Source organism: Patella vulgata, chromosome 4 (assembly GCF_932274485.2).
Source record: "Patella vulgata chromosome 4, xgPatVulg1.2, whole genome shotgun sequence".
NCBI lineage: Eukaryota > Metazoa > Mollusca > Gastropoda > Patellidae > Patella > Patella vulgata.
In genome coordinates, this window is record NC_065882.2 from 48,325,979 (window position 1) to 48,339,592 (window position 13,614).

The window sequence follows — 13,614 nt, forward strand, 5'->3', positions numbered from 1 at the left end:
AATTTAAAATCACGGTCACTTTTTATTCCAAATCAACGATATTAGTAGGTGTTTTATATAAGGTAACATTTTGTACGTTCTTCCGGTAACTATTATGTAAATAGTTTTTACGGACGAATTTAATGACGTTGATTTATATTTATCACATTTCGAATTTTTAAATGGTTATTTCTGGAAAAAGTTAAAATCTGATAATTATTTTAAAAGTATAGATGATATATTGTGTTTTAATCGTGGGGGGAGGGGTGGGGCGACCTGGAGAAAAAAGAACGTTACATCATCAAAGATGGCGGAATGTCCAAAGTCGTCGCAAACACAAGCCGTTAATTTGTTATTTTGTTGGAAAAAATGTAATGAAATTGTCTAGATTAAAGGAAATATCCTCTATTCACGTGACTGACGATTGGCAAGTTCTTAAGGTTGTAGACGATTTGGAACATAGATAGATCAATTTTAGAAGCCATTTTTAAAATTTAAAAGCTTTTAAATCAGATCCACATGATCAGTATTCTTCATGTTTGATTAAGAGTTTACTTTAAATCGATTAAACGCCATTTTCTCAGATTAATAACTGTAAAGTAGATATATTAAAAGTAAAAGCATCACCGAAATGGATAATTTATAAAAATTATATAATGAATCATGATGAATACTTTTCTGTATTCAAAACAGTTTTATGTGTCAAAGTGTCTGAAGTAATCTGTTTGAAGATAACAATCTATCCAACAAGTAATAACCTATTCAATCAGAGAGGCAGAGGTCAAAATAAAGAGCATGAGAGAGATGGGGTTTAACGTCCAATCGACACAAACAAGGTAATTTCTGGACTAACATAATATAAGTTAATTGTTTTTCAATAATTCACGCAGGGGTATTTTGAGCAGTGGAAGGAAACTGCAAGCTTAGGATCGAAACCACGCCACTTGAATCCATAACAGACTTCGTGAAAAATAGACCCCTCAACCCAAAACCAATGATCAAATCATCAAGGTAGAGACATACATCCATACTGTACACTATATAAATAGGATTATCAAATGATATAAAATACTTATTGCCAAGATGGTCATTGTTCTGACACTTACTGGATCAATGCCCTACAGGTAATGTCGATGGCCTTTTTCTTGATGTTCATATTAATTTCGACTTGAATATGTTTTGTGAGACTAGCATTAAATCACAATAACGGTACCGCAGAACAAGTGTGGTTCTAAGGAACACGTAAAAAAACAATCATTAAATACCAGAAAGGACTTCACACGTTTTCAAGATAAATATATTCAAAGAAGAAATAGTGGGAATTTTATCGTTTTTCAGAAATATCAATTCGTATAAGAAATGATATTATTTGAATTATTAATCAATTTTTAAAGATCATCTTGATTTCTTGCAGAAAAGGAAAGGTTCTGGCTGATTATTTATTTATATTATCGTCAAATGCATTAAGTATCCAAAAATAAATAAAGCACATGACATAATATATCTGATATGGAGTTTCAACGCCACAATTCCAATTACTGTATTGAACAAAGGGGTATCTAATAGACTAATGCTAGTTAAAATTAAAATCAAAGATACAATCGGTTTATCACGGCAAGCCCATAAACGCACGTATGAAAAATTCTCACCAATGCTTAGAAAATAGATACGGGATTGTTCTTCTATAAAAGCGTCGACTATATGTGCGATATGATAAGGGAGTTATATAGCCAATACAACAGTATTCTTAACATAAGATTTCCCAATAATTGGCCGGCATGAACGCCAAACCGTTTATGCGCGAGTATGGTAAATCAGATAGCAGCGCAGTGAGCGCAGACGTTACATCAGACTGAGGCAAGAGCACGAGTATTGGCCATCAGATAGAGGCTTGTAGTGTTTACAGTAGTGATGACCCTCGTGGATTTCCTGTGAAGGGTCAGATCTGCCCAATGGCCCATCTGTTCCTGACACAACACAAGTTTTGATAACTCCCCTAAAAGTCGACGATAAGATATAAACAGCGTTGGAATATTATTTAAAAGTATATATATATTGTTCATACATGACGAAGTGTATGTGTGAAAAGTCTGTGATACCAATGTTTGTTACGTGAACGACGGCTATCAAGGGTGTATGATTTTTTTTTTATATCTGGAAGAACTTCTGTATATAAATACCAGATGTGCTACCGGCTCCTGCTGCAAGACAAGAAACTTACGGTGCCGTAGAATTAACGTTCGTTAAGTTCCTTCCAGATGCGATGAACAGGTGTGATATAGTCTAATTGATAATAATTCTGATAATTATTGAATAAAATACAAAAATATATTATTTCATTCATCGTTCGCCTCATTCGTTTCTTTTGAAAGACACCGGCCGTTGATAAGAGAGTTGTTTATTTGGTATCATCGGTTTCTTAAGAAACAGATCTTGGACAATGGAAGAAATGACAACGCAAATCGCAAACAGTACAAACGTTACGAAGAACGATCATTATGACTTGTTCAACGATGTTTACGGCTACGAATATGATTACGAAGAATCGGTGAATAATATTCCTTTAGATGAGTTGATACCAGCAAGTATCACATATTCTTTAACTTTGTTAATTGGTGTAATTGGAAATACTTTGGTCATATTCTCCATTTCTTATTATAAACGTATGAGAAGTACAACTAATGTATTTTTGTTAAGTTTGGCGTGTGCGGATCTGCTTCTGGTGCTGGTTTGTGTTCCTATAAAGGTAAGACATTATTGTTTCTTTTATATTTTTGGTCATATAATTATTTTGGCAACAAATCTGTATTATTTAACAAGGGTGCAGTAAGTCATGGTTACTTTTTGTTCTTTTGTATAATTGAAATGTGTAACGGATATTTCATTTTTTTAAAACACATTTGACAGTAACCATTTATAAAACAACATCACCACTTTCGCCGATTGATGTATCACATATTTTCAAACGTGTTTTATATTAATTCACAAATGAATGAATAATGGTTGGTGATATATTAAAGATACATTATGTAAGATTTAGATAAAGGGCTGACCGTTCTTGTTACAGTAGTTCAAAAATAGATCACGAAAAATTAATTTTGCATTCAAATTACTTTATTCTGAGCGAAGTTATGAGTGTTTGAAATTTTGACAAGATGTAGCGTAGATTGTTTGTTTTACTGAGCCTCGGTTAATCATTTTATCGTTAATTTTAATATCTCATGGGTGTTTAAATCTCAACAATTAGAGAATTGACTATAGGCTTGTCATGTGAATAATTATCTATATCAGTGGTTCTCAACCTGTTTTTGGCAACGACACACCTTGGACCACATGAAAAAATAACGGTACACCTGGCTAAATATATATGAAAAATATTTGAATTTCACAAAATAAAAACATGACAAGTCATAGACTGCATACAACCGTAGACACAGACTAGTCATAGACAAATAGAATGACTCAAACTACATAAAGAAAAACAAAGGTATGACCTTAGCAGTAGACACCAGTGAATCCATGATCTAAATAATAATTTATAAAACATTTGAAACCAAAATAAAGCCCTGCGGTAGGCAGATTTAGCTCTTACATAATGTTCATGTATCTTAAAGAAATAACCCGAGATAGAGGAGACAAGAAGTTAAGTTTTGCTATGGGATGTGAAATATCGTATTTTACCCCAATAATATAGATCATCACTCTAACACGTTGGTACAAGATCATACATTTTTACAGTGTCAGTCCGAAATGTCTGACTTTTCCTGACTTGTCTGGGGGTTATATTGCCTGGAATCAATATCGCCGTTAAAAGTCAACAGCCAGATTAATTGAATGGGTGCGTATGCTGTCCTGTGATACATATGAATGTGAACCTCCATGGACAAAAGCAGATCGCAACCAAATTATATGTGTGTCCTATTATTAAACTAATCAAGCAAATTAGAAAATAACGATTTTTATTTTCATGGGAATATAATAATTCTTTGGTGTTAATTTCACACATTGTTAACCATTAACATATAGTTGATTACTTCATTTTTTCTAAAAGCCAAGATATAATTATCTTTAATTGATGTCACAATACAGTCACATCAACTACTTGTGGTTTGTTCCCGATATTGATAAGAACGGCTGTCATGCTATTCTAAGATAACCCAGGAAAAAACACTTACAGTTGATTAAATAATAAAAAAGAAAGTGCAAAAACGATAAAAAATACAATATAAATCAGCGTCAAAAGATATATTTATATGTGACCGAATCTCTCATATACTTCTATTATTAAAGAAGATGGCCATGGCGCGGAGCTATTACATTGTCAATTAAGAAAAACCGCAACTCTTTGATCACCATCCATCACCATAAAAATAATTTTGGATTCCAGCAAACTTCTTTATTTGGGTCCAACTCAATGTGTAACGTATTTTCGCCCATCCACTCGCAGTTTGAAAATATTTATATAAGGCAACGGCAACCATATAGTTGGTCGTGTAGCAAGTTGCTATGATTGGATTGGGGGTACTTGGACATTGAATAATTGACAAGAAAGTGATTATTTCCTAGATATTCATTTTGATTGTATGGTGTGAATATCAAGAGTCATCCAATGTGTATTCCAAACCATATACCGTTAAGAAAAAGTACGATATTTTCCATACATATATTTGCAATACAATACAGATTTAAATTTTTCAGTTAAAAGTTTCGCCGCTTTTTTCTTTTTACACAAGCACTTCCTAGAGCCTTCCTGCTATCACCACTGAAAGGCTGATTAAGATGGAATCGTACACTTAATCTCCAAAATTTCTTAGCCTTAAAAACGAAAACTGTCACGAAATGGTTGTTCAACTGGCAATGATAAACCTAGCCAATATCTCATACACGCTCCATTTAACCATTTAGTGAGAGTATTTATCTTCCGCCATAGTCCGAACTGCATATAGATGCAATCATCGTTAAACGGTTCAATCTTTTATTACATCATCAACAGTATTATTATGTCTTTAATTACACTTTCACCAGGACCAGTTTGTTATCATCTTGTGTGTTAATATAACCATTGTTTTAATTTATGACTTAAAGGGGAATTACGACCATTATTAAAAATACAAGTTGGTCAGAAGACAAATTAAAAGCTGATTCTTTCAGCTGTAAATGTCTTTAAATACATCGTGTTTTTCATCCGTATTCCGGTTGAAGCACATTAAAATTTGCACTAAGCAATTTGTTAAATCGACATTTTGTCAATAAATTCCGGAATTCATTCTCAGACATTAAAGGATTTCCGATTTTCTCGAAATATGTTCGACATCGAATGTCGTCTGTTAAAGGAAACGAAGTCTATATGCATTACCTGGGCAAATGGTTGTGTATAGACTAATTCAATTTTATGGAACTCGGTAATCATGTCTATCGAGATAATCTTTAAACTTTATTGTGGAGTGGCGATTTATAATGTGTTCCAGTCTATGTTTCTGGTTAATCGAGATAACTTTATTAAAGATACATTATGGGAGATTCGATAAAGAGCTCAATTCTCACTATAATAGTTAAAAAAAACTACATAATGGAAAGGGAATTTGCTGAAAATTTCAGTCAAATTTATCCACTGTGAACCGAGAATTTAGAGATTGAATTTTAGGCCTAACCTCGATCATCATTACTAAAGTCGGTACGATAAAATCAGTCTCGATTATCCATTTTTGAATTAATCATCAATAAGAGTTGAGCAGCAGATTTGATTCAAATCCAGTAAACATCGAAGGCTAGCGATGACATCGAGAGTTTATTGTGTTCTTGTTTTGTTAATTAATGTCTAATTAATAATTTAAATAACATTTCAGACCCAATAGGAAATTTAGCTCTTGCCTAATGTATGTTTAATTATATGATGCGTGTAAATATAGTTCCGATTATTCAGGCATTGGTTTTTGAAATGATCGCATTTTTACAACAAGAGCAAAATATTAATGAAATTAGAATTGTGCAGTATGCCGGGGGACAGGAACCACCAAGGGAGAGACATAAATATGCCCAAATCCAAAGCGAGTCCCAGGAATTAAAAAGAAGACACGAAGAAGAGGAATTAACTTTAGTCGAGTAGTTAGACAGGGTGCCTTATTTGGCGAAATTAAATTAATTTGTTTTTATTTCTTAAAGTCATATGCCAAACATGTTAAAATGTTAGTTAATTGGTCATATTATGAAAGTGTAAATTCTTATCACAACAATGTATAACTCCATTGTTACATTTTTAATCCATTTTAAGCTCTAAAAGCTGGATTCCCACGAAGGCGTCGAAAACGACCTCCTTTAATCCGTTACGGTCAATACCACGACGGCGCCGTTACAGAGCGTGACCAAAATTAATCCTTCCCACGAAGGCGCAGATATGGACTTGTCGGTTTTCGTTTGAAGAGAGACATGTTGTTATTAGGACCAAATTAACGGTGTTAAAGACTTTATGAATTTATGTTCACTCAGAATTATAATCACCAATTGGCAACTAATGATGAAAATCATCCAAGTATTCAATATGAATCTTAATCACCAATTGGCAACTAATGATGAATATCATCAAAGCATCCAAGTAATGTTCACATTTGTTCACTCTCAATCAGATCTAAAAATAACTGAATTGGCCCGCTACGTTACAAACCAATGGGCGAGGGTGAATATGCTACTCATCAGTGGAACCACTACCACACAGGGGAACACAGAACCATCAACACTCTGGAATGATGGCATTCAAGGATCAAGAAGCTAGTTGTTAAAGCTCATCCGATTTTTTTTAAATGGTCGCATTTTTACAACAAGAGCAAAATATTAATGAAATTAGAATCGTACAGTATGCCGGGGGACAGGAACCACCAAGGAAGAGACATAAATATGTTCAAATCCAAAGCCATCTCCAGGAATTAAAAAGAGGAATTAACTTTAGTCGAGTATTTAGAGTGTGTGTTATATTTGGGAAAATTAAATTAATTTGTTTTTATTCCTTAAAGTCATATTCCAAACATGTTAAAATGTTCGTTAATTAGTCACATTGGGGATTATGAAAGTCTAAATTCTTATCATAACAATCTGTAACTCCATTGTTACATTTTTAATCCATTTTAATCCATGAAAGCTGGATTCCCAAGAAAGCGTCGAAAACGACCTCCTTTAATCCGTTACGGTCAATAAAACGTGGGAATAAATCCCCAAGATATTAATCTAATATTTCCAATTAAAGATTTAGACAATTATACAATATTCGTTATCCGATGACTGTTGATTTTTGTGAAGTGACACTTAAAATTAAGAAAAATAAGAATAAAATAACCAGGTTGGTTTTAGAAAGGTCAAGCCGAGAGAGAGAGAGAGAGAGAGAGAGAGAGAGAGAAATGGGGTTTAACGTCCACTCGACACAAACTAGGGCATTTCGGGACTAACACACGGTTCATTTTTATTTCAATAATTCGCTTGTGCGTAGGGGTCTTTAGCAGTGGGAGGAAACCGGAGGACCCGGAGAAAACCCACGAGGTTGGACAGGCGACCCTACTCCTTGTCACGTACAACCGGAGAATCGAAACCCCGCCAGTTGACTCAATGACAGACCGTATGATACAGCGCGCGCGTGCTAACCATTCGGCCATCCAACCCCCCAGGTCAAGTCGAAGCTAAATAAACCTTTCTATTCATAAAGTCGACATTCTTGAATTGTAAGGCCGTCAATTTTAATGACCAAATCATATTTTGCTTGGTTTGTTATATTGTTTGAAATTTCTGTGTATATTCCGCGGGTTTGTCTTGTGTAATTATTTACGTGTGTTGCGGTCCTCCTGCACTTACTATTAGAATTAAAATAAAAGATAAGGAGTGGCATGAGTATACTAAATTTAATCTTTAAAGCAGCATGGACAGTAACTTGATATTACATAATTCATCATCTTATGTTTCGGACTTTTTTGTGCGGAACCTCAAACCATTTTATCTGTTCGCGCGAATTATTTTGCATGAAATTCTGCTCATTTCTTTTACATGACTCGAAGTCTTTATACGCAATTTACCCGTTTATCAGAACCGAAAATCTGTCTGAACGAGTTTTGAATTAGTTTTATGTGATATCTCGAGTAAGTATTCATCTCGAATATCACGGCTTTTAACTGATTAATCGTTAATTGGGCCGTTGATTTTTATCAAAGATACGTCAGAAGGCTTGGAGCTAGGAGCTACAAAAGGGTAATGGGGACGTATAAATGTTTGTAAATGTATTCTTATCAGAAATTACATCAAGAATACATAATTGACGAATTGAGGAGTAATCGTGTGCTGGTGTATGTTATCGTTGGAATATTCTATGTTTGACTTCAAAGCCAGGAACCATCAAAGAGTATAGAGTTACGGGGTATAAAGAGAGTAATAACCAACACTTCATATTAGAAAAGCAAATCTATTTCTCTACCTGTCGAACGGAATCAAGGGTCAATTAGAATTGGTAACACTTGAACCTCACACTACAAGAAATCACACACCTTTTTGTTTTCATTTTGATAAACATATGTTATAAGAAAAGACCATTTGGGTTTACTTATAGGTTATACCCAAAGCCTCTTTGTATATTGGAAGTATGTATATAGTTCGTTAACGCTTAATATTCTATGTAAGTTTTATACTGGACATATTAAATGATGATCATTTATCAACTACCATAGTGTAACAGTTCCCCTATTTTATTATCCCAGCAATATTTATCTGTCATCTGAAGCATTGACATTTGCGTAATTAATTAGTCATAATTAGATACTGATTAAATAGTCATTAGTTGGTTATTTGACTTTGAACGAAAGTAAAATGTGTTTATTCTCACTGCCTAAATGCCTGCTTTATAAATGCTTAGATATTTTAATTCAAAATGGGTGGGACCACCCACTGTAGTTGAAGTCTCCCACCAAACTTCGGAATACTACTTGAATCTGACAAAACGAGGAGTGACATCAATAATATAAAACCCCCTTGGATCTATTTAATCAGGCGTGTTATTATAGAAGACATTTAGGAGTTCTTAATTTTTAGCTTGTGATTCGACGTTTTGATAACATTAACAATTTAACGACTCTTGAAGATCCATTATGTAAGATTTAGATATAGATAATAAATAGCTGATTGTTAAGCACCATTTCACGATGTTTCGATTGCCAATCTTCTATTGCGTTTAGCGATTATATGGCGCTGGTAATTATTAAATCTTAGACATCCTATGGTCTAAAGAGTTGATAATAGGCTTGTCTTGCGAAGAAATCTCTAAATAATAATTTGAAGCCCAACTAAAGACCTGCAATAGGCAGTTTTGGTTTACATAATGCATCTTTAATAATGAGCTGAAATGTCTCCCACAGGTAATATTCTGGAGTGTGCTATACGTTACATTACGTATTTACTGACTTCAAAATTAAAAACATGTCGGAGATGATAAAACAAATGATACAGCTGTCTAGTCTAGAGTGTATTTATTATATATAAAGATTATATCTAGGTGTATTGTTTATCGTACCTATAATATACCAATCTACAACATCTCAAAATTACATGGAGTGAAATGTTCCATCTTCAAAGTTACATGTACGAAGAATTTATTATGGAGATACATATGTGACCGGGTAATACGTTTTTGCAATGCTTTTTTTTCTGACGCTCTCACGTTTTATCAAGCGTTAGTAAGATAAATAGGCATAGGGTAGGGAATAGGGGGCAGTTTAGATTTCGGTAAAAAAATAAAAATTATAGGTCCTTAGATAGAGATTTCATTTTTAAGAGTCAACAATGTAGGTAAAAAGAACAAATGGGAATAAGTAAGCAAATCTAATACCGCTAAATATTTTGAAACTAATATCAGATAGGTTAGGTTGTGCCAGCCTATTAATCGAAAGAACACATAAGAAGACCCTCCATAACCAGGGCTGCCGACAACCAGTATCGCAGCGCAATTTGCGATACATATTTTGTCCGTTGCTAATCAAAAATTAAAATCTAAAGTTTTTGATTCGCAGTAACTGCGAATCATTAATATGCCTGTCATTTTGGATATTGACACAAGGATAATCCACATTTGAAGACTAGAAAGCTTTCTCAACAATTTCAACGAGTATAAAATGTTGAATAAAATTTTATAAACAAAACTGAATTCTCCGTGTGACATTTTCTTCTCGAACTACCCAGACACAATTCATTATACGGTACTATATAATACAGGGACATAACTCTATGAATAGGGACTATTAAACCGGAAACAGGGAATCAAGTAGTACCACTCACGTTGCGAGACATCAAGTAATTATATGATATTTTGAAAGAAATAAATCCAGTGTATCCTCTACGTATTGTAAATAAAATATAAAAAAATAAATGTTAACGTATTGTAAAATGATAAATCAAAGTAAAAATTCCCGTAAAATATCACGTGTGTCTAGTCAATCGAGGTGCGCCCGATTGAACAAGAAAAGCAATACACGATAAAAAGCAGACGAAATTGTTTTCTAACGAAGATTTCTAACGTACAAAAAATAACAATTAAAATGATTGGGGCTTCGGAAGTCACTGTAAAGAATTGGCTTCAGACATAAGACCTAACTAAATGTCTACATCACATTCACAAACTGTCACAAGTACTTGTGGCAGTCCTAAAAAAATCTAAGATTAGTAAGAATGGAATCTAATCATATTTGTTATGAACTAAAGTAATATCTTGTTATTTAGGTGTTTTATGTTGAAACTGAAAAACTGCTAATCAATTTTTAAATTTGCTAATCAAATTTGGCAAAATTGGACTTTTTGATTAGCAGTGATTAGAAATTACCGACAGCCCTGTCCATAACCCAATTCACTTTATTTTGACCGAAATCAAAGAGGGAGATAAAAGCATAGACAGAACTGAAAATTGAAAATAAATTAAACTTTCTCTATCCATTATATCATAAAATGGGAATTACCCTATATACTTTATAATTGAATATTTATTAGCAATTCCTGGTTTTCCATGAAATCTTGTTTACCCCCTGTTTTTCCGCACCAATCAGACTTATGAAGACGACCATGTGCCACGCATGTATGCTACGAGGGAAAATTTCCCTGGACGACTAAAGGCTATTCCTTTCAAGACCCTCCGCCCCGCACCACTTACAAGTGTTTATCTCCTAAATAAATCGATGAATACCGAATCAGCTGTTGGGATAGCAAAGCATTGTCTTCACACAAAATGTCTACATTTCAAAACTTTGCTTGAGTGTGTGTGTGTGTGTGTGGGGGGGGGGGGGGGTCGCATTTACATTACTAGGCCGGTAACTTTATAAACAGCCTGTGGCCCCGACGTTACCTTAAACTAAAACGTCATCAGCTTCTGAAACTCAAAAAAGTGACCGGTGTCGTTAGTAGTATCTGTGGCCTTCTAGCCATATTTTTACCAAGGAGAGTTGACGCCTTTGATCTATTCACTAGATTGAATAGGGGTATTGTTATCCGAACAATGGGTATATGAATATAGATAAATAGGTATTGTTATAATGAACTCTTGTTTATCCTTTGACCTCATTTGACTTCTGTTACGAGGTTAGCTGGAGGTCACGCATTGATTATTGAGAGTGAGTGGGGTGGGGTTGTCTTTATAGGGGTTCGTGCTGAGGTCAGGTCGTGCGTGGTCTAGCGTTAAGGGTTAACGTTAAGATTGACCATTGATTGGGTTGCGATTGTTTATCCGGGGTTGCCCCCCCCCCCCTTCCACTCAGTTACCCCCCTTCTCCCACATACCCCTTCACCACAGAGCCCCCCCCCCCCTCCCTCCTCCCCCCCCCCCACCATTTCATTCCTCTATATTCTTCAATTAGTTACACCCCCCCTCCCCCTTCACCCCCAACGTGCCCCTCCCCCCCCCCCCCATTTCATTCCTCTATATTTTTCAATTAGTGACAAGCAAGAAGCTAACAATGTTTTGTTTTTTTTTTTTCAATATTTTTTTTTTATTTTTGATTTACATTTTAAAGTGCCGGTGAGTTCCAGTCGGCCAATTCCCTGTAAGTCTCTAAAATATCCATTGGCTTCTTGAACCCCGGATTTGTGTCGGCCACCAACCTCAAACGTGCCAATATGTAGTCAGTGTATGCTAACAATCTGCAGAAAAGAACAAAACAAATAGGTATCAGGTAAATAAAGCAATATTATTAATATTATAAGAATAGCGTTGATTACAGTCTTGGGTTCGCTAGCCTAGAGGTCGGGTGTTCGATCCCTAGCATTGGCTGAGAAAGGTCACCCCGATTTCTGGAGGGGTTTCCCCATTGCCTGTGATTCAGGTCGGTGGTCCAGCCAAGGACGGCCGTCTAGTCGTCCGGATGGGACGAAAAACTGAGGTGACGTGTGTACCCATTGTCGTGCATGTAAAAGATCCCTTGACCGTCGGAAAAGGATATAGGAGTAGGTCGTAGTCGGGGTACCCGGACAAAATTTCACTCATAGCACACGGTCTGTCTTATGCCAGGTCCTTCCTAAGCCCATGTTAGGAGTAGAACAGTAGGATTTTACACCCCCCCCCACCCCATATTACATTTCATTTAGGTATTGACGACAAGGTGTGTGGGTGTGGGGTCGGAGGGTATACACGCAAGCATCTTCAAATGGTGGGAGGTGAAATGGAGTGAGACGTTTAACTGCCTCACTGTTTGTTTCCTATACCTAAATTAATGCCATAGGCTATATTGGTGTCGTTCAAAACAAAACTACGTTCAAGAATCGATACTTAGAAACCACAAACAAACAAACACGTGTGACCTGTAAAGTACAGTCTGCTTGACTGAACATCCTTGAATGGGCAACCCGATACAGACAAGACTCTCATTGCAAAGGTGGCGGCGACCCCCCCCCCCACCCCACCCTCCTTTCTACCGAAACACCATACAAGTAGTTAAAAAACTTACGTTTCTTTTTCCTGGCTAGGCGTGGCTGGTCTAGTTGGGATGAACGGGTTGTGGGTCGACAACAAAGCGTCTGCGTCTGCCAAAATACCCCGTAATTGTATAACAACATCAGGCGTGCCTAAGGACGGTGCATATGGTGCCAATGTCGCCGTAATCAGGCTAATGGTTGATAATATAAAATTTCTTACATCAGCAATTGCATACCTTAAAAAAAAGACAAAAAAAAATATAATATTAAAGATATTTTCACCGTAAAATATTTAGGTCGCAGGGTGTGGGTTGAAGGGTTAATGCTTATATCGATCTTTTACGCGTACATGACTATGTACCCGTGGAGTTCTGCATTGTTTTCGGCCTATCCGGACGACTAAGCACCTGTCTTGCCAAGGGTTCGGCCCACATCACGGTCAAAAATCGTGTTTATGCAACGAATTCAACAACGGTATCCAACGACAGTTGCACGTATCGTTGTTAATCCATACAAGATGCATTATAGCCAAATTATGATAAATTAAATAGTTTGAAAATGTTTTTTTAGACCGAATATATCGTCAAATCATACCGTACTCATACAATGTTATGCCTCTTTAAAAGCTTCAAATTATGTAGGGTCTAAGGCCCCCCCCCCTCATCTCCCCCCCCCTCACCCGCACCCCCATGCTTTCAGTCTAACGATTACAGATTT

The 13,614-nt window shown here is 35.7% G+C and overlaps 1 protein-coding gene and 1 long non-coding RNA gene across 3 annotated transcripts in view; one reads left to right on the forward strand and one right to left on the reverse strand.

Annotated features, from left to right (window-relative positions):
* The first annotated feature begins 1,722 nt into the window (after positions 1-1,722).
* Positions 1,723-13,614, forward strand: part of LOC126819045 (allatostatin-A receptor) — a 113,517-nt gene continuing 101,625 nt past the window's right edge. For both annotated transcript variants that reach the window (XR_007679475.2, XM_050546859.2), the window contains exon 1: positions 1,723-2,725. Coding sequence is in view for 1 of the 2 variants with exons in the window: in XM_050546859.2 (XP_050402816.1) it covers positions 2,420-2,725 (306 nt within the window). In the remaining variant the exon portion in view is untranslated. The remainder of the gene's footprint in view (positions 2,726-13,614) is intronic.
* LOC126819047 (uncharacterized) overlaps positions 11,927-13,614 on the reverse strand; it is a 1,979-nt gene continuing 291 nt past the window's right edge. The window contains exons 2-3 of the long non-coding RNA XR_007679476.2: positions 12,930-13,133; positions 11,927-12,126 (exon numbers count right to left, since the gene is read on the reverse strand). This is a non-coding gene — a long non-coding RNA (uncharacterized LOC126819047). The remainder of the gene's footprint in view (positions 12,127-12,929; positions 13,134-13,614) is intronic.